Source organism: Argiope bruennichi, chromosome 7 (assembly GCF_947563725.1).
Source record: "Argiope bruennichi chromosome 7, qqArgBrue1.1, whole genome shotgun sequence".
Lineage (NCBI taxonomy): Eukaryota > Metazoa > Arthropoda > Arachnida > Araneae > Araneidae > Argiope > Argiope bruennichi.
In genome coordinates this window covers 116,751,469-116,774,861 of record NC_079157.1, presented here as the reverse complement: position 1 = coordinate 116,774,861, position 23,393 = coordinate 116,751,469, and the positions used below count along the sequence as shown (strand labels likewise).

Sequence of the window (23,393 nt, the reverse complement as noted above, 5' to 3'; positions counted from 1 at the left end):
AATTTCGTATTAATTGTTGGCTAATTATAATCAAAATGCAAGCATTTCTAGCAAAAAAGGCCAACCTTCCGTCCTTTTATATGATGCAAGCGAATCTAAAAAGAAACTACTACAAAGCCATTTAAAGCAATTGACGTTTACAAATAGCTATGATTTTCTTATAAATACCGACAGGACTTCCTGAAAATACAAAAAGATTTTTTTTGGGGGAGGGGGGAATAATTGTCCCATTTCACTTCCCTTACTTCTACAGTAATCCTCCAGTTAATGAAACCTGGTCGCATCGAATGATGGTATTTTCCCATTGACGATCCATATTCTGCACATGGGTATCTAAATCTTTCGAAACTACTCAGATATTTATTTCATTAGGATAGTATAGGAGAGTAGTTCATTAGATTAGTAGGAATCCTTTATTCATGTTCCTTAGGACATCTAAATCTTTCCTTACGTACAAGTAAAGAAGAAACTGAGGATGTTGAGAAAAGATCTTCCCCTTGCACTGCAATGAAATGGACCAGTACACGAATGTTCATGTGAATAGAAACCATTCGGCAAGTTTTATATCGAAGCAAAGTTTCTTTTTGCATTCAATCGTTGTTTACAAAAAACCTGCAGCCATTTGTAATCGATACGACTGTTTCTGTTGTTGTTTCTTATGGCACTTGCCATAGGCAAGCCCGCTGTTCGAAGACAGCGGATTTAAGCCACGGGGGGGGCGCCTCTTGTTTCTATAGTAGCGCCATCTAGGGCCAAGAGAACGACTTAGCTACACACACGTCACAACCCTTTTTACGGTGCGGACTTCATTCACGCATTTTATTCACTCAAACACAGATCGTAATTTAGACCTGAATCAGAGGACGATCACCCCTGATCCAGTACCCCCAGTGGTATTACTCTCGACATGGAGGACTTTGTGACCACGACAGATTTAACGCGTGTCAGCCACCAACCACGCGGGTAATCTTCGGCCGGCGAGGTTCGAACTCGCAACCTAAGGGACGCGAATCCGACGCTCTACCAACATAACTATTATATATCTAAAAAATTTTGTAGATGAGTGATCGACCAGAGAAGTCTGGAATTAAATTCATTATTCCACGGAAGGGCATGAATTATACACGGGGATAATGGTGGAATGTGTGTGCTCGTACAAGGACACAAGAGACATTTTTTCCCTCCCCTCAGCGCTTTTACCTAGTGGTTCATATAAGGATTTCATTCACACATGTCTATTTAAGGAAGGCGATCTTAGGCATCTTCAGAAGGAATGTCGTGGCATTAGGGATTTTTTACCCCTGGTCTTTAGAATTAGTCAACGTTTTAGAGGATGTGTTAAAAATAATTAGATAAAGAAGTGGAATTTAGATAAGGAAAAAAAAATTAGAATAAAGTAACATAGGCTAATTTAAGATAAAAATAGGAAATCAGGATTTAGATTAAGATACCGCACAATGCAATTATCGCATAATAGCATTGGAACACTTTTACTGGAACTAGATAGGATATTTTTCTACATAAACTAGTTTGAATATTTTTTTTACAGACAACTCAACACCACAGTAATTTATAATACCGTTTTCACACTTGAGCATTAAAAATCAACTGAAATACAGAAATTTGTGTTAATTTATTTTAATTATCACACAAACATCTTTATATGGAAGCATGCTTACAACACCCATTTGAACTCGTAAATATTCCAAAACACGTTGCTTCTGAACAATACCAAATAAAGAATTAATCCACAAATGCTCGATTCTCTGTACCAACATATTGGTACCTATTTATTCTCGCTTCCCATATCCTCTTTGTATTGAGTAGAAGGTACTCAAGTCAAGGTTTTTAAAAATTTAAAAATAAATCAAAATCATAATTTTTTTTCAATAATTTAGTAGCATATTAGTGCCTAAGAGGCATTTTTAAAAAACAGCTTTCCAGTGATACAGAATTTATATCCATATAATGAACATTTTTCAAAAATATTTAATTTTTAAAATAGTTTATTTTGCAAAACTTTTTATTGTTGTAGTTAGTGTTTATGCTATTACAATGCATATTAAATGCATTTTTTTTTTTTTTTTTTTTTTTTTTTTTTGCAATTCTTAGAAGTAATATAGTGACAGACGACCCGAGTATGCCACATTTCAGATGTAAGCATTATGCCCACGGTATTTTGGATTAAAAGATCAATTCAACCACCATCCTTTCGTCACGATAGGAAATCGTTAGCGAAACTCGAAAATTTTGCGAATTTAATAACTTGTCATAATTATTTGTGAAAGCACAAAGCAAAAATATTATGCCTTTGGGGGGAGAGGGGCGATATTCACCTTCTTATGAAGTGTATAAAATTTTATAACAGCTGTTGTGGAAATATGAATTGGCGAACAGAGGACCAAATATTAAACTTTTCATTCGTTGAACGTAATATGATAATAAGTTAACTATCATAACAAGTTAAGAATATCTGTTTCGGGGTCATCAACCCGTGGGGAATTGAGTTTCATACAAGATAAGAAGGACAGATGAAGAGATATTAGCTGGTTCTTGGGAGGACAAACTGGTTATTTACGTGCGAATCTAATTCACATGAATTTACTTTTCATTCGTGGAACCGAATCTTAAATCCACGGCTACTATGCAAGAAATCTCAAAACATGGCACTTAAGATTCCCCCCCCCCTTCTATTCGAAAATATAGAAGATCAGACAAAATTCAAAAACTAACATAGGTGTTACAGCGTTGTCTGAATGAATAAAATTCAAATATATACGGATTGTATAGTAAAACAAAAGTTTAATTTCAATAATTAAACATTTTTCATATACAATTGATTCCTGTACAATACGAAGGATACGTTCCCATCAATACGAATGCACTTTTGTTCTATTATGCATGTTCCAACAAGATGTCATTCTTTTTTAAATCTATTTTCAGTGTTACATATGAATAGCAGGCGCACACACCCACACCCAATTAATTAAACGGGAAATTCAACTTAATTAAGTGAACTTAACTTTGTATTAATTCTACTTTGTATTAAGTGAATTATGCATCGAATTGCTTTTCCAAGTGCAAAGGGTTAATTCTGAACTGGCACTTTTATCCACTATTTTAAATCTGACGAACAAGGAATGATTAAAAAATCTTTCACATCTTTAATCCAATCAACATTCCTCCAAACAAGAACAATGCTCTTTATGTTGGATGTGCGATTTTGGTACCGAATAATAGTTGTTGAAAAGTTGGCAAAAATTCTTTAATTCTTAAAAGTATGCGAGGAAATAAAATATTTTACTGGACAATCAAATTGTGGTATTTGATGGCTATCCAAATCAAACGACAAAAAACAGAATACATATGTCAAAGATTTCAGTAGAAGAAATAAATACACTGTGGCGTTAAGTTTGAAAAAATTATGCTATTGATTATTTCAGATAAAGGAACATTAGAAGACATTGATAAAGGAAAGAAACTGACGGAGTTGGAGGCTACTTGATGAAGCCGTTTCGAAGGAAGATACTGACGACAACTTTGAATCTGCTTTTGCAATTTATTCAAACGTACCAAATTTCAATAAGGTTTATGTTTGTTTTTTTAATTCTTAAAAATATTAATTTTATAAATTGAAGCTTTTCTTAGTTTTTTCTGCATTCTTTATATTTTTAACAGAAACATATGTTCATATTATTTTGATTTTTATTTCCAAGGGCATTGATTCGCCAAAATCGTTTAAGTCACGACATTGGTGAGCACTTAAGATTGCAGATTGGTAAGTAAACGTTATATTCAAACTTTCTTCATCGTATATTTTTCCCTCTACTCTCAGCAAACATTTAAAAATGAATAAATTTGATCCGAGGCAAGATTACTCCATACACTGAAAAAAAAAAGATATTTTATGACGCAGTTATTAAAAAATTTGAAGAGATCTAGCTTAAATAGCGATGAATGATCTATAGAAGAAACAACAGGTCAAATGCTTAGGAGATATATATAATTTCAATCACGTATTCTGTGCTACTTAAAACCATTTGCCTTTAAAAATTCAAGAATTTGTTCGGTTCGAGTATCTAGAAATTTCATGAAAATTTGCAAGATCCGAAAACAAAATTGGTGATTACATAGTTTAGTTCATTAAGCTTAGAAAGAAATATTTATCAAGTGACATGATCATTTGCAGGATGTCAAATTTAACCAGACATGATTCGTACCCTAAAAATCCTAAGCGGCTAAAAAACTCCAACACATTGCAGAAAATCAAACGCTGAAACAGGTAACGACTTCATGGAAAAAAAAAAAATACTAAATTTCCATGGTTGATGAAAATCATCCATTTTCATCAATTTCCAGACTTCGATAGCCTTAAACAGACTTGGATAAGCCTGGCTGGCCTTAGCTAAAACATTTGATGAAAGATAGTTCTAATGAAATGACTCCACTAAAGATGCTTCTGGAACACAGTGAGTTTTATAAATTTTAATCTCTAATAATAATAATAATAATAATAATAAAGATGTGTGCGCGCGCTGGCGCGGTAGAAGCCCGACCGTCTGGCCTAGAATTATCAAATTTGGCATACATAACTTTGGAAGGTGGAGATTTGCATACCAGAGAGATTTTTTTTAAATTTTAATTAGAATTTTCAGTTCCAGATCAAATATAACATTTCAAAAAAAATGTAAAAATTAAGGTAAATTTCATCGTGTTATTTTTTTCCTGTAATTTTTGAAATAATTATTGCAAGGTCTGCCAGTTAAGTGCTAATAAATTTCTTTCTAATGATACCAATTTAATTTTGCTAAATATTTTTTCATTTAAATAATTTTTAACAATACAATTGTAATTATATTCAAACCAATCCTAAATGTTTTATTTAAAGCCATCATTCGAGTATTTTAACTTTTGTAAAAATAATGCTAAAAGTAAATGTTTTCTCAGAACAATTTACACCAAAGTAGAATTTGTATTTCCGCTATTCGTACCTAAGCAAAAATGAGGAGGAAAAATTGGAATTTAAGAAATGTGCCAGGTGATTCAAAGTATACACAGAAAAATGAAAGAGGTTTAGTTTCTGAAGGTCAGACGACATAAGGAAGCCGAACGAATTCAACGAGAAACACTGCAGCGAGAATGAAATTTATTAAGCTTAGTGTTGAGTCCTTTGACAGGAAAATATTTTTTATTCCAAACAAAGATGATATGTCAATTTATCATAAAAATGAAAACTTCTGTCAATTAAAAAATCGGCCTAGATAATTTAAGAAAATTACCTAATAGTAAAGTAATAATAATGCGGAAAAAATTTTTCAAACAAAAGCAGAAAATCGATACTAATCCGATATATACTTACTTTTTTTTTTAGTGGATGTTTTAATTCCATTAGATTAACTTTCCGTTTTGTAGTTATACAAGGTCAAATTTTGGGACAAACGAAGGAATTCTAAGCGACGCTCAAGATGGCGACGGCTATACCTAACTTGATAACTTTACCACAACAGAGAAGGGACTTGCTATTTGGCCGTATTTAGTCTGTGCTGTCTTGTGCTCTTTCAAGTTCTCGAGAGAATAGAAAACGGTAAAAACTGTCTATAAGAAAATGGGAATTCTCCCCTCGACAAGTTTAAGATAATACACATTTCTAAAATTTTCAATTTCCAAGATGAAATGAATTTTCTAAACAAACTTGAAATTTGCTTTTAATTATAGTCATAAAACTGACTTTAGTTTATATCTACAGTGTTTTAATCAGATTAATCTAACCTTGCTCCATAAAAAAATGTATCGAAATTTGCATAATTTTACAAAGATTTTTGGGCAAAATCCATAAATTATATAATCTATCACACTCATTTTAATTAGAAAATTTCAGTAATTAACAATTCGATTACTAAACAAGATATGAACAAAACGACTGAAAACTTTAGTGATAAAAAAACATTTTAAAATATTTTAGTTTAAATTGTTATATTATCTATCCAATTTAAGATGAACAATTTTTGAAGAAAAGATTATGAAGAAAACCACAAAATAAGAAAGGCCTAGATGAAAGAAGTTTTAAAAACGTCACGATTACCAGTAATAAATATGAATAACATTTTGGAAGAAAAAAAAAATGATTGGCGTAATTTAAACATATTACCCACACAGTAGCCCAGTAACTGGCTAAAAATCACGCCAAGTTTCATTTTCATTTATTAACATTGCAAGACAGATTAGTTCTGTACAAGTTGCTTCCCAGCAAGAGCTTCTACATTGCAGGAAAGCAATTAACCTAGAAAGACAGTTCAGTTTCGCAATACAATTAGCGAAACTTTTCACAAAGCAGCAAGTTAATGTTTTTAGTTTACAATGGCTAATTGGAAAGCAGCAATAGCTTAAAAAAATCTAGCAAACAAACTGAATTACTCAGCTAACAGATAGACTTTTACATTAAATTAAAACTTGCATCGCTTCAAGATTGATGTAACGCAAGAACTATACCAATTATTTTGGCAATATAAATGATTTTATAGACGCGAGTTTATTCAATAAAAAAATTTGCAAAATAAATATTTTAAAAATCTATTCTGTTAGTATTTATTAAGTAAAACTATAAACCTGAAATTGAGTTTTGTTTGAATTTTGAAACTACATAACCTTAAAAAGAATAAAGAAAACTTATTTTGCAGAAAATTGGGTAGCAACATTCTGATGCAAAGTTTCCAATGTTAGTCTCAACAGTTAAATAGAAACAGCAAAAAAGCAAAAAAATTTATATTATATATATATATATATATATATATATATATATATATATATATATATATATATATATATATATATATATATATATATATATAAAGGCTAAAGATCAATTTTAATAACCAATTAAAAAGAAAATTCCACACGTTTACCACGAAATTAACTGATATGAAAATACTTTTCCCATTTTCAACAATATAACAAATTTACGATAGCAAAACTTAGGAATGAAAAGCCCAAAATATATCTCGGGAATAAAAAAAGATTAAGATTGTAAACATGACATTTAATTTCGTTTTCATTTTAATCTCGTTATCGTTCCCAATACATTTCTGGAATCGAGCCAAATTAGAAAGAATCCAGCCTTGTTTCATAAAAATCTAGTAAAAAATATTAACACTTTAGAATTTTTTGAAATGCGAGAACAATAGGATGTCTAAGCGAGATGCAAAAATACGGAACTGATAAGAAAAGACTTATCGCTCGCAGAAAACGAAACAGACGGCAGAGAGATGACGTGTTTTGAATCGCGCCACAAATAAAAAAAAAAAAAGAGGGGGAGACAGAAGGGAATCTGATACACACAAGCCATCTGACGCAAATCAAACAAGTGGTTACGAAGCTGAGACAGAAGAATGGACGATTATGCAGAAAATTCAACATTTCACGCGTTTTAAGTAGATCTAAGAAAACCGGTTATATATGAACGCATAGAGATGTAGAAAAATTACAAATTAAAATAAATGCAATCCCCCCCCGAACTATAACAAAAATTTATATATCAGAATCTTGACATTATCCATGCCTCGTACAGAAAGTTAAGTTCTAGCCCAAGTAGATTAATTTTATATTCTGATAAAATCTTTAGTAGTTTTCTTTTAAAATTTTATATCATAAATCACGACTTAACGCGTGAAATATTACATTAAATATTTTATATATATAATTTAAAAACACAAAACAAAACCAATTACAAATGCAGACAAAAAAAAAAACATTAGTTGCAACAATTGATTGACAATGTAAAATTCTGCAAAATATGTTCTATAATCATTTAGGAACGAGAAAAATTAAGTGTAAGGAACATAGATTTCCAGAAAAGAGATCGGAGAGTTAATGATAGAGAAACTATCAAAAAAAAAATCACAACAATTTCCACAAATTCTCGACATTAAGAATTCAATTAAGAAAATTGAAATTACACTTTAAAAATTAAGAATCGAATAATTATTATCTAAATCAGTAATTGTATAGTTATAGTATTATAGTAATTGTAACACACTATTTTCAAACTGATAATTGCGAAATGTTCAGACACTAAAATCGATTTACTTTTCTGTGCCTTTCTGTTAACACTTTGGGTCCCACCGGGATATATAGGTCCCGCTGATATTTTTAAATCATCCAAAGGGATAATTGGGGAATTTATTAAAATGAATGTCCCAATGGTTTTCTGTGATTACATTCATATGTTAGTGTAATTTTTAACTCCATCTTAGTAATAAAATTGTAATAAAGAAACCCGAACGAAAACTAAGTACCATGAGTAAAGTTGTACTCTGCAAAAACTGTTTTGCTATGTATCATACATAGAAATGTCATGAATAATGTTGGATAAGTAAATGGCAAGAGTTTTCTAGCAATCAAATTGTTTTAAAATATTATAAAAACTATAGACTCAACTTTTCACTGTATTTTATATGGTCACCTCAACCCCAATGGAACATGTGTCCCATTTAAAAATACCACTGGGACATTGCAAAAATTACACTTCAGTTAATTTTTTTTTTTTATTTTAGCAGAATATAGCTGTTTATACTTTATTTGACCCATTTGAGCCCTAGATTATCCCCATTTTGGAAAAGAAAAACTGGTATTGAAAAGGTCAAAAATGATACACTTAAAATTTTCGATTTTAATGTTTGATTAAAAGCATGTAAGTGAAATCCTAGCTCAAAGGCAGCTTTAATTTTCATTATAAAAAATTCATATCCGATATACATAAAAATAAAGGTACAAAAGATTTCTCGGGAAGCTGAAGTCCAGATAGATTCAACTTCAATTATAATTGAAGAGATAAGAACGTTTTGATGAGTCTGTGGTTACAGAGCACTTTTACATTCTAGTTTTTGTATTTTAATCGATAAAAATAAAACTATACTTCAAAAAGAAGACAATGATCAATCAAAAAGCAGAAATCTGGTAAGGGGGGGGAGGTACTGACACTCTTGCTACCAAAATAATAAAGACGCGCAGCTTCTGAAATTTTTTTAATTTAATTATTTTTACACAATGTTGCAAATAATTCTTTCTGCTCCTTTATTTTTATTTAATTAGTTTTCTTCAAGCTATTAAACTTCAGTCCACGAGCGTTTAAACAATTTCAAAGTATAAAAAAAGGGCAAGAGAAGTTTTATTTTAATACAGGCAACAAGTTATTTAAAATTATCAAAGTTAAGATTAAAAATCACTTTTTAGTCCTTAACTTCTAATTGCACCTCTCGAGAAATTTAATAGAAAATATTTTTCGCTTTAATCTGACATAATTCGCTTGGTTCATTTTTCAACCTTCAATTTTAAGGCAGTTAAAATTAAAAGTTATAGAAGTGAAGATTTTAACCCACCACTCCCTTTGAATTAAATGGCACATTTACAAATTAATCCAAGATATTACTCTACTTACAATATAATCCACATGTTCTAATCCAATCAAAATTACTCTAGTTGTGTTACAAAGATAACATTGGCAATGAGAACCGTTGTAATGCAAAATTGCTCTTAAAAAATGTACCTTAAAAAAGATTTAAACCTACAGTCCAAAAGTATCGTAACAATTTTTAAGGTTTGATTTGTAGAATTTAAAAACACACACAGTTATTATAGTGCAATTTAGTTATTATAGTGAAAACAAATTCAATAACTAAAACGATGAAAGGCATGTTAGTCCATGGAAGCCTTTCTTCGATCTTTCTTCAATTTTACACCTATCAAATTATGTTCTCATTTAAATCTTTCACATTTAAAATGCTTTTGAATATCTGTCGGATATTTCACAGAAGCTAATTAAGCCTGATGTTTTGAAATCACACGCACAGATCGGGATAAAACTGATGATAGTGTACTCATGTTCTGTCCTCACTTCGCCTAATGTTGAATTAGTGACAATCGACGCTTATTAAGCGAAAATTTTTTAAAGCAAACACGAATTCATCCAGGAATCAGATTAAGAAATTTTGAAAAAAAAAAATTAGATAAGAATCGTTCTGAAGGAAAAGAATGTTATAATGTAGCAAGAAAATAACATGCAATTTTGTAATAAGACAAATTTTAATACAGGAGGAAAAAAGTTGCCATGACAGGATTGGGCTGAACAGTGTTATGCCTCTATGTTGATCAAATGTTGTATACCTGGTATGTTGTGATGATCAAAAATTGTTTGAGCGACAGTTTCCAAAAATAAATCCGTTCGCTAAGTCCCGATCATATGCAGCAACAGCTACTACGCATGTAGTAAAAACTGTTACACAATTCGACTCTTTTTTTTTATCAAGTTACAAATAAAAAATTGCTAGGCCAAGGTTTACTTCAGCAAAACAAATTGGTGTCGTTTTAACCCTTTATTTCCCGACGGTACTTTAAAGTACCATTTAAATCAGGCTGATATCTTCGTAATACAATTATTTTTTCTGATAGTATTTAAAAGAAGTATTTCCAATAGTAAGCAGTAGATATCAACTAAACATTAAAAAACATAATTTAATTATTAATTAAATTTTAATTTTAAAAGTTTTTCTTCCTCCGGTTTATTCTGTACCAAAACTTAATAGTTCAAAAATAAATTTAAAAATTGATGGTAATATAATTCGGTAAATAAAGGGTTAACTTGGATTTATAAAAAAGTTACGAGACAAAGTATGATAAATAATTTGGACTCGCTTGCTAAAAAGAAATGTAAAATTAATATTTTAAATGGTTTTATAATGATGTTTTTCCGATTTAGAAACTGCTCTTTCAAAACAATTTTGCAAGGTGCTAAATGCCTTTGTTCACAATTTCATTTCATTGAGAAAAAAAAGTCGTGAAAAATCTTAATTGGCAAAAACACTCAACATAAAAAAACCAATTAAAAAATAAAAAACTTTGGACTCTTATTCTTGAACCCTATTGGCATTTCCATTAATAAAAGTATTAATAAGATTATTAATAAATTCAAATCTACTTGAATTCATAAAAAAAATTACTAATAATTTGAGTTCATTAATTCGTCGAATTTTTTTTTTTTTTTCATTTGTAGACATATATATACGAAGCACGATAATATAATTAGAAAACGATATATTCTTTATCCTCAAAAATTTTAAATTCTGAACTTTTTAAAACTAAATTAGTTCTGTTATTAAAAAAATGGTGATAATACCTTGAAGAAATATCGACACGTATATATATTTCTAAACAAATAAAGCACAATAATTAGAAAAGCGGAAGGGGGGGGGGATCACGCAGATGCTCTAATTCCGATGAATGATCTAAACGAACGCAATCGAAATTTCAAAGGAAAAGGTATGCGAATTAAAAATTAGTTGGTGATTTTTCAAATCAAGAATTTAATCGATGAAAAAGCGGATTACAAGAAAGTTAGAATTGATGAATTTCAAAATTCTGTAGAATATTTCTGGGGGTATATATATATTTCGTTGTGAACTTTTATAAAAATGTTCATCTCAAAATGCAACAAAAGCAAAGTAAAAGAGACGAAGGGACGTAGAAAGTAATTCATCCCCCAAAATCATTTCAACATCAATGATTGCAAGTTTCGGAGTAGTTAAATGTGTGAATTATTTCCCATAACATCTTGCAAGAAAGTCCAAAGACGACATTAGTTGCGCTCTAATGAGCATATACCCATCAATAACAGGTACCACCATCAATATTTTCAGAATTATTGAAGCTTCATTCCTGAGTGATGTTATAATGCATAGATCTCGAATTCGAAGAACAGGATCTCCGATCAATACTTAAATAACATTACGTCATTGTCCGAGTCGCAGTTAACATCGATTTCATCATCTTCAGTCTAGTTCTTTATTAGCATCCTTATAAAAGATTTAAAACACACACACACACAAAAAAAAAAAAAAAAAAAAACGGTAGTTGGAATAAGGTTTAAATACCCCAGACTGAATACCTCAATATATAGAATTAATAATGAAATACTGATTATGCTGTGCGCATATAACTACGTCGTATCCAATTAAAAGCACGTTTATACATTTTCCCTACCTCCTAAGATCTCTAAATGACAAAACAGTAACTCAAAGTATAAAAAGCAAATACTTGAATGAATAGATCTGTTTAAAAATTCGAACCAGTCAATCGCCGTTGATTTTCAAAAACAGTTTTAAAACCATTTTAGAAAATTATATATATATATATATATATATATATATATATATTCACATTGAAGAGTGAAAATATATTTGTCTCATTTCCAAGAAACTTAGATCAAAACTTAAACTCTGCTCGACAAGTACAGAAACGGCAGAAAGTATATTCAATAAACCTATTCATGTTTTCTTTGATAGCTTTTTTTTAAATCTAGCTTTTGATACTTTAATTTTACATGGCAAAAACACGGCATTATAATCAAACCGATCTAGTCATAGTTAATCTTAAATTAGTGACCATCAAATTAATCTCTGAGCAAGTTTTGGAAACATAAGACTAGATTAAGATTTTTAAAAAATAAAATCTCGCATCGGCTTTTGTATATAAGAATATTATTTTCTTCAACAGCCAAAATACAGAAATGCATTTTAAAATTAGAGATCAGTAATATTTATCATAAATGTTATACATGAAATGGATTTAGAAGTGTGCCACAAACATAAATTTGCCATCTTTCAGTTTGAGCCAAGACTCAGGCAATTCAACCATTTATATCTTGGCGCCATTGACCGCTCAGTTCATTTCACTAGAACAAGCAACAATGAGCATAAAAACCGACCGTTAATGTGGAAGTCCAAACCAGTTTCTCTTTTCTCGATTAATACTTTTTCTACCTTCACTAGAGTCGATGATTCGCTATAACCTTCCTTTCACCTGGAGACCTTGAAAAAGAAATATGGAAAGGAGAAAAAGTATGAAGGTATGCACACACTAATAAAAAAAAGCGTGTCGACCTTTTAAGATGAACTTACGTTATCAATGGATCACATTCCGCGAAATTTAAAAAGGACTGCTTAAATGCAGAGCATTTCTAAGTTCAAATAAAACTGGTAAAAAGTATTAAAATGAGATCTTTCCACAAGTTTGATATTTTACATAAGATTCTGCCACCAATGTTACAATTTTAAAAGGACAAAGAAGTTTCAAAGTCAATGAATTTAAATCACTTTAAAAACCTAATTCAAAGAAATGTAAATATACGACTGAATCTCATTAAATTTAAAATTTTCAAAGTTATTACAGGAATAAAATAAAGAAGCCACTTAATATGAACAGAATATTAATTGCTGTTCCGCGGCATATAAACTACAAGAAATTAATAACTTTCTATAACATTTTAATCGGTTTAAAAAAAAATACACCAAGCTTTTTTAAAAAGTAGCGCAAAATATAAAAGCTTAATATAGCAAATATAAAAGCTTAATAAAAAATACCGAACCGGAGCTGATTGATACAAACAAACAATATAGAATTTTTTAAAAAAAAAAAAATTCATGTTAACATTCTATTCTTGTTGAGAGGGGGGCGGGGGGGAATACAATTCGATTCTCTACGAAGTAGATTTTTTTATAAACATTTGTTCTAAGAAACTTAAATTTACGAATAGCAATCTCTAAACTTCACAGTAACTGACCTCAAATGCAAAACAACTTATAAAATCTAATATCACTCTGTTCACATTCTTACTTTCAATAAAAATACAAATCCATGCAAGTGAAGAAAACTAAAATATTTGAGAAATCTACAATGTTAAAGAATGTCACTGAGAATATTTGTAGTTCTCCATCACAAGTAATCGAGGATTAGCAGCTTTTAAAAAGGTGATACATGGATTTACAAGTTATGCATAAAGCTTGGGAAGGGGACATTGATATTATAGAACATATCAAGAATTATTTGTCACAATTAAATGACAGAGCTTTGATACAAGACAAAACATTTGAAATTTACTGAATAAATAGTGAAGACTCCGAGGCCAAACTATATATCAGATATTCTTACACGTTACAATATTTTATTAGCTTGTAACTAGAACAAGCTGATAATGGTTTAGTTTGCTTTGTAATTTGGAATGCCTTGGAGAGTGAATAGAAACATATCTACAAATCGTGTTACAAAATGCAGAAGAAATTGCACACAATTTTTTTAACTTTGAAAAATTCCATTTTTAAACTGTATAAACAGTTCAATAATTGAAGCAAAACAAATCATTCACAAGACTTTCTTTAAACACTGAAATTTCATAAAAAGTTTAGAGCTAAAGTTTTCAAAATAAGGGAGAAATTAACCCAAAATGTTTCACTCGTACAACATTACAGCATATTAAAAAAATCCAAGCTTTGATAAAATGAGATGATTACAAGCAAGAAAAACTATTTGTACAAAAACTAACTGATAAAGTTTCAGATTCAGTGTTTTTAAAGATCAGTTTAAATTTCAAAACAATGATTGAATTAAAATACTTATTTAAAATGTATGCATATAACTTTAAAAAAGTGGGTAATTCTACAAAAAGAAATCAGATGAAAAAGATGTGCTATTAGAATATGGCCTCAATTTAATGTATGTTATGCTAAGACATGCATCATATTACTATGTTAAATCTTTTCAAACTTGCATGAATTATATCATTTTTAACAGAACAGGGGAGAATATTATATGAACAATTAATTAAAACAGGTTTCATTTAGTTTAATTACATATAGTACAAGTCCTTAGCTTCAGATAGCAAGTACTCAAAGTTTTTCATCAAAGGGGAAACCAAATGAGTGTTTTGCCATGAACAAATATCGAATATTTGCCATCCTGTATCAAATTATATGTAAAAACTTCATATTTACACAATATTTATACAGCTTATTCTCAAGATGTCATTCAATGTGACCCATGACCTTTTTTCTATTACGAAGAACCTGCTTAAAGGAGAAAATTCTGAAGTGCAGCTATGAAGATAGAGGAAATAGCAAAAAAAGGTTTGAGGTTTACAAGTCTTTGTATGAAAGGTGGGATAACTGCATAACGTGCTAGCTAGACTTCCGAGGAAAAGACAAGCAAATTCTGTACACATTCTTCTGTAATAGTTTTGGAACTTTTTTAACATAGTGTATAAGTGTCACTGGTAGTTTCTAAGCATCCATGATCCATTGTAAATATTAAACTTTTCTGTAATATATTCCATAATCTAGTGAATAAATTACAGTACTAGTGATGTGGTTAAATCTGCACACTTTATCAATATACTAGAAAAATTTTAAAGAAAAATATAAATTAACAATTAAATACAGTACACTCTTAACTGTTATCTATTATTTAACCTAGTTTTAAAAATTTACCATAGTAAAAGAAGAAATTTGCTTTCATAAAAAGTTGAAACTCAGTTTTGGCTTTTATTCCTTCTTTTCACAGAGTAATTATTAATGAACAGTAAATTAAGCTTCAATCATTCCTGAAAGAATCCATTTAGTATGGGACATATTTTATATTTTCTGTAATAAAGCTTGACATAAATTTTTTAAAATAAACAGTTTATAAACTTCCTTTAGCTAACAAACTCTTAAAGCACAAAAATGTGTTGAAAAATAATTTGTTTTTTAAAGAAATTAGATTGGTAAAAAGGCCAGAATAACCATGATGAGCAAAATACTCTGAATCTGAAATACGTATTTAAGAACAATATTAAATCATATCCTTTAAAAATGTTCTAGAATTTTCATGGAAACAGTTAAGTATGTGGTTATTGTTCCCAATAAGTTTATTGAATAATAAGAATTTGATAAGTGTACAAGATATACTTTATAGTTAAAACATAATTACTTCTATAGTTAAAAAGCTGCTAGATCAGATTATAAAAGCTATTTTGTATTAAATAATTGTATGTTTGGAGCCTTATTATAATTGTGTTCATGCTCTCTGGTTAATTGTAAGCTTTTGAAATCTGAAATAAACTTTTGGTTGAATTTAGAATATGTAAATAATCTTTCTCACAATGATTACTGCATATTTGATTCTGGGATATTTTAATTTACAATTCATCAGTGAATAAATCTTATAACAGAGCTCTTTATTAGTTTTATCATTATCAAGGCTATCACTTCCTTGAATCCCAACAAATTTTAACTACAATATTTTTTTTAATTATATATTTGTAAACCATTCTAAATAAAAAAATATTTTTAAAGGCTGGATGTTATTTTTTAAATCGGTATTCATAATAAATTAAAAGATGGAGAACAGATTTTTCTTTAAAAAAATTTATATATATTGCAAAAGCTCAGATGTCGAAACAGAACATAAAAGGCAAAACTGTCAATAATTGTCATGTCTGGGAAAACAGCTGCTGCCTAAAATAATAATCAAATTTTAAACTATCAATTTATAAAAGCATCAAATTTGGCATCAATAAATATAAAAATCAAATAAAATTATACTATAAAAATCAAATACTACTTTCTAATTTTAGAAAATCTTAATTTTTAAATTTTTATTTCTCTAAAATAGAAGGCAAAAACTGATATAAAAGATAATTAAACTGTCAAACTCTCTGCTCTTTAAACTATATGTATTCTTTTTAATAAAAAAAACCAATAGGAAAGAAAAAAAGATAATTATCAGTAAACAAAATGTTTTTTTCTTTATCTTGCGTGTGTGAGGAGAAAAAAAAACGTGGCGGGGAGGTATTGTATCACCATGTTTCTAACATTCAAATCCTTTTTGACTATAGACGGGCCAAATAAAAGTTATGGAAATACTTTATAATTTTCATTATCATATTTTCTGGATTTTTTTTTTATAAATTATAATAACATACAAAAGATAAATTTCATACAATAATATAACTAAATTTTAATGAGTATAGAGGTACTATTTTAAAACAGTTCCTTCAAAAATTTAATCACTTAAAGCATTTTTTTTTTAATGTTCAGAGCTTATTCATCTAGATGATACTAAATACTCAATATATTTTACATCTTAAAAGTTAAGAGAGTTAATTTATTTAACTAAATTCTCAAAACAGTTATTTAGATTTAGTTATTAGTATCTTGAAAAGAATAAAATTCCAAAGTTGGAAGCTTGAGATGAAAAAATTTTTTGGAATACTATACTAAAAAGTACTATGCAAATAAAATATTAAAATTTACCAAACAATTTCAGAATTTGAAATGACAGAACAGTATAAAGGACAACAGAGGATAGAAAGTATTCTTACTTTACATCCATTATTTATAATTATAGATATACTGATAAATATAAATAAAAATCTCTCTTCCTTTTCAAAGACCTTTTGAAAGTTCATAACTGTCAAAAATATAATATTTCAAAAAAAAAAAAAAAAATTCAAATTTTAAACGAATATAATAATCAACAAGAACTTTTACAGTAAGCAGTATGCTGAAGTATCTTCAAATGATCAAAAATATTTTTATCAATTTACTTAAAATACTTTATATTCTTATAAATAAAAAAATGTATTCTTATATGCTTTCTAATATGTTATGTTGCATAGTTTCTAACAAAGTAGAATAGACATAATTTCTAATAAAGTAGAGGAATCCCCAGTTGTTGAATTTCGCACTTAGAATTCTTCCCCTTTTCATAATACCTCAATACCAAATATATTATTTCTCAAATCTTACTCTATATTTTCTCAAATAGTGATAGAGGCATAGAAAACAACTATTATTAAAAAGATAAGATTGGTCTCCACCATTACTAATCCTCTAGAAAAAGGCGGAGGAAATAAGCATTCTAGCTGCTCGATGCTCTGTTAACAGTTTACTATGCGGGACATTTTAGTAGTCGGAGTCAACACAAAATAAGGATTCATAGATAAATTATGATAAATAGCCTTTTATATATCAGATGGATGCAAGACTTTCATAAAAATAGAAGGAAGTAATATGCAAATAATATTAATAATAACACGTGTATAGTGGTAATCATCAGGGTTCTATAAACTCCTGAAACTATAAAATCGTTCATTATTAACTAATTTCAACAATTTCAAGAAAGAAAAAAAAAAGGTCAAAAGATTGTTTTCAGTTGAAAATCTTAAGAAGCTAGCAAGTTTAGCTTTCTGAAACTTCTCGCATACTTTAATAAATTATGAACTTGCATTTAAAATTTAGAACAAAAACAGATAAATTTTATCTGTCTAGCTCAAATTATTTTTGAATTACTTCCCTAGGAAAAGAGAATTCTTCCATTATGTTTCAGGGAAGTTCAGGGAAATATGACAAGTAGATTAAAAAATCTTTGAGGTCGAATTTTAAGATTTCAATACTTTCTTTATATACTAATATGAAAAAAAAAAACAAAAAAACTGATAAATTAAAACTAAAATTATCCTATAACATTAATAATAGCATTTTAACTAATTCTATTTAATTAAAAGAATGATACTTAAAGATTTAATCTAATATTTACTTGAATCAGTCCTGACCACTTTAATAGCACAAGAATCCAATTGCTTGCTAAGCTCCCAATATCTTTTCAAAATCAGTAAGTTTTTTAAATAAATATTTAGTTACTGTTGAAAAATATTGATAACTAAAAGATTTACTTTAAATGTTACAGATCTAAGAAAAATACCAAGTATTAATGTGCAAAATATCTTGATTACAACATATTTAATTATTATTAATAATTTTTTAAAATTATATTTTAGTAAATAAATTTAGCAAATCAACTTGATACCTGACAGAATTAAGTGTTTACTATTGCATGGTATACATTTTTACAAGATAAATTCTATATATACAAATGACTTAAGCTTTTAAAATTACATTGCAATTTTTTAAACTAATTTAATATTTCTAATAAACTGGAAATGAAATTGGTTTAAAGATAATTTAAATTTGAATAAACTAATATATCCAATAAGAAATACAAGAATCGATATTATATAACTTCATTAACTGCCATCTTTATAAATTTCAATTTCTTAAAACAAAGGCAACTTGAATGGTCAACAATAACAAACAGTGAATTATCTGTTTATCTAAGAAGAAAGTCGTGATAAAGCAACTAAAAAAATTTCAAAACAATTTCAGTTTAATGGAAGTTTTAAATATTCTGATCTATGAGCAGTAATATTAAAGTAAATCAATTGTAACTAGACTCCAAAAAATAGATGTTGAAAAAAACTTAAGTAGATGGTAAATTTTTATCCAGATCCAATACTACTGTCTTTATTCTCAAATTATCATACCTAAATAAATTCTTATTTCAGTTATGTAAATTAGATAGACATCCATGTAATAAATATTTCAATTTTTTTTTAAATATAAAAATATAGCTTTACAAATCCTAAACAAAATAAAATAAATAATGAAAATATAGGAAAAGGTAATGCCATTAATAAAGATGTCAAATTCAGACAAGAGATGGGTTTGAACAAAAAATAAACTTCATAAAAATATTGAATTCCGTTAAACACTAAGAAGCAAAATAAGTATGAGTAGTTGCATAATAAAATTAAATCTTTATATAAAATACTTGAAATTAAAAATACAGAAAATTCTCAAAAATGGGAAGACGATACTAAAAATGCATCGTGCCTCAATTCAATAAGAAACTAAATAAAATTCATATTAAAAAAGCATTCAAATTTGTATTATGAAATTTAAAGTCAACCAGATATTAATTTATATATTATATAGTATACATTTCCAAAAAAAGAATAATTAAGAAATAATTTCATTTCCAAAAATATTAAAAATAATTTTCAATATTAATTTAGTCATGTCAAGTAATTTTTGATAAACAACTCAAAAACATTTTCAGTTATGCTTGTTAAGAGAACACTGATTGTTTGACTATTCTATCAAGTAGTGAAATTAAAAGCCAATGAAAATTCTTTCAACTGTCAAAGCTGAGTATCTTAACAATGGGAAATCTTGAGACATTCAGCTAAATGAAATCAAACTTACATTTTGACAAACATTAATACGACACTTTCAAGCAAGCAATATAGTAAATCTTATGGGGGAAATGCCTTCAAAGAGCTTTAAAAAATTAATCATACATAATAATCATAAGATTAAATAATTTTATGAGAGAAAGATAGTTAAAATTTTACATTCAAAGGTCAAATCTTTTTTACCAAGACAGGATAAAATAGATTAGCTTTTTCCCTTACAAGCAATGCAGGTAATATATCTTATTATTTTCTCCCAGTTGAACTAATATCTGTCCTACTTAGAAATATTGGATGCAAATCAATTAAATGTAACATCTTTAAAATGTTCTCCTTAAGAAGACAAGATAATGCAAATATCACAAATAACTGATAGAGAACACGACTAAAAATGCAAACGCATCATTCAGTTACTTGACTAATGAAAGTACTTAGCAGTTTCTTTATTAAAACCTTTATTACAAAATCTTCATTTTAGTTCTAAACTTGAATAGGTTAAAATGAAATTTTACTGACAGCATGCTCAGAATTCCATTTCTAACCAATATTTATTTAGAACTCAAAAAAATATATTCATCAATGCCAACTTAATTTGACATAAGACAACATCCTGTCATGATATTAGATTGTAAATTTGAGTTTAAAACCAACTATCTTCAGAAATATAGGTAAAAATTACTTTAAAATTTAAGAAAATAAACTTATTATACGACTTAAAATCCACAACCTTCAATTTACATCACAAAATATTTAAGTTTCAAACAATTCAATTTTGTTTATAAAACAGTCAGTACATAAAACAATACACTGAAAAAAATGCATATATATTTTGAAAATATTTCATGAAGATGTAAAAAAATACATAAAATCTTACTATTCAAATTCATAATGTGATAATGTACATTTAAAAACATTCATGTTCAATACTTTAAATGCATTCATATTATATGTACATATATATGTGTGTGTGTGTATTATATAAAACATGAATAAACTGGAAAATATTTTCACAAATTCAATTATTATTTTGAATAAGGAACATTTATTCCAAAATTAAATGGTGTTGTTCTCTAGCAATTCCTCAGTATTATTTTTCTTAACGTTAAAAACAGGGATGTAGATTAAAAACTTAAGAGTGTAAACAAGAGCAAGCTGGAATATAAAACCTACAAATTAAGTTTCATTTGAAATCTTAAAGTATGAATGAGCCGTTATTATTTTACATATAGAGATGGCACAGTGTGAGAATATTTTACGTAAATATTTCATTTAAATTATCAATTCGCGTATAATATTTCATCACTGATAAATAAATTACTTTCATAAGAATTATATTTTTAAAATTTCATGCATATTATATATTTCGTTTTGATTCTTCTTTCAAACTCATAACAAAAAATTCAATTATCAGCCATAAATTTAGTTTTTTTTTAAAAAAATTACTTTCAAAATATTGCGATGCACTGAATATTTCATACAATATTTATAGAAAAAAATATATAAAATGCCAGAACCAAACAAATTTGAGCATTATTATAAAATAGAAAAAAAAAAAATTATTCCAGATATATTTTTAATTAAATCAGTATGAAAAGGAAAGCGACGTAGAGGGCATGTCTTCAGCTGTGGTCATTGAAAAAGGGGGCGGTGCAAGCGAACACATTTTCTGCATCAAATGTATTTACGTTGTTTGGAATTGAAACACGATACGTTATGACTTATCAATTAACACAAAATTTACTGATAAAAATGCATAATCTTACTACTGACCACAAGGTCAAGTCAACGGCATTTAATAACAAGGATTTTGACATGTATCTGTCATTGAACTACATACCAAATAGTTACGCATTTTTCCTATGCCAACTTATTTTTTTTTTTGTATATAAACACAATATGTTTAATTATAGTACCAACAGAATGAATACATTTTGTACTTACAATCTAAATGCTTCTTCTTTGGTCCTATTACTTCTTCTGTTGTTGCTTTGCACACAATCCTGGCTAGCCCTTGGCCCGCAAGAGCATGCCTTGCAGCAGTTAATCTGTCGTTTAAAGTTTGTCCAGACATTCCGAATAAATTTTTATATACAAGAGATGATCTAAAGGGGCTCACAAAACCCCGCTTCACAAACAAGACACACCAGCGGCAACCTCAAGTTCAACCGGTCTCGCTCGTCATCAGGTACTTCATGTAGTTAAAACAGTGGCGATTTACAAGATGGCGGAAACTGTCTGATCTAGGGTTACTATTTAGGCTTGTTATCGCCAAGAAATCGCCAAATATACGTCAATGATCGAATTCAGAAAATCTTTAAAAATAGAAAGTGGCTATTTTTAAAAATATTTATTAAGAAAAAAAACGAGAAAATTTTTTGTTGATGAAAAAATCAATATATTCCACTGAAAATAATTTTAGAATGATGGGAAAATGCTTCACCTAAAGGTCATTTATATTTTAACGGCATTTTTTTGACTTGAATATTTTATTTGCAGGCGCTCATATGCCAGATATTGTAACACCATTTGAAATTTGATTTGATGATGTCACCGTAGTTCGGGTTTTACGTGAAATTTTATGATTTGAATGTAAATCAAAATAAGAATTGAAGATAACAGCCTTCGATGCTATATATGCCATGCTTTTACTTTCAAAATGAAAACTGGTATTTAAAAAAAACTACACACAGGTGCCAGATAGATGATTTTAAATCGTGTCACATAGTTTTTTAAATACAAAAAACAGCGGATCAAAAGCAAAGAAACTAGAATTATATAGAATTTCAAGATTTTTTTTACATTAGATACTTTTTATTTATTTATAACTATTCCTTATTCTTTTACAAAAAATATAGATTTACTTTTTGTAGCTCGATCTACTAAATATATAAAAATCATTACGAATTTTGCGAAATAGGTATATTAATAGATTAGCTATAATAATGAAACATAATTGAGTGACCAGATGATTATAGTTTATAAAACTAGGCATAATGCTTGCGGACATTCTCATGATACATGAATCTTCCATAATTTTGCTTTATAAAATTCAATTCCTATAAATAAAATTCTTGATGACAAAAGTGCAAGTTATTGGAGATATACAGCTCAAAAGGAATCCAAACAATGCTTTTAAGATTAGATAAGCAAAAGGAATATACGAGAACCGAGGTGAAAATGCTTGTACAAAGATATAATCGTGTGTACAAACCTATAATCTTGAATCTTTCAAAATAAATTTATTTCATTAATTTGTCCCCTCAAATGCATCTTAGATGTTCACATTAAATATGCTGTAAGAGAACATTCAAAAATTTGTAAAATAATTTTAACTGTGTTTTTCTACTGTAACTAATATTTACCTATTAATTGGGATTTAATGGAGAATTCCAGAGACAGTGTTGTAGTTATTTCAAAATTTCTTTTTGAAGCTCTACATAAATAAAATTATTTCTTTTGGAAATACAATTTCATACAGTGCTTTTAACTCCATTTATCCGAA

The 23,393-nt window shown here is 28.3% G+C and overlaps 1 protein-coding gene across 8 annotated transcripts in view; it reads right to left on the bottom strand.

The window, feature by feature from the left end:
• The window catches only part of LOC129976729 (phosphatidylinositol-binding clathrin assembly protein-like), a 65,565-nt gene extending 43,454 nt beyond the window's left edge, over positions 1 to 22,111 (bottom strand). For all 8 annotated transcript variants that reach the window (XM_056090440.1, XM_056090441.1, XM_056090442.1 and 5 more), the window contains exon 1: positions 21,833 to 22,111. In XM_056090440.1, the coding sequence (XP_055946415.1) occupies positions 21,833 to 21,962 (130 nt within the window). In that variant the 5' untranslated portion in view covers positions 21,963 to 22,111. The remainder of the gene's footprint in view (positions 1 to 21,832) is intronic.
• Between the last annotated feature and the right edge of the window lie 1,282 nt (positions 22,112 to 23,393).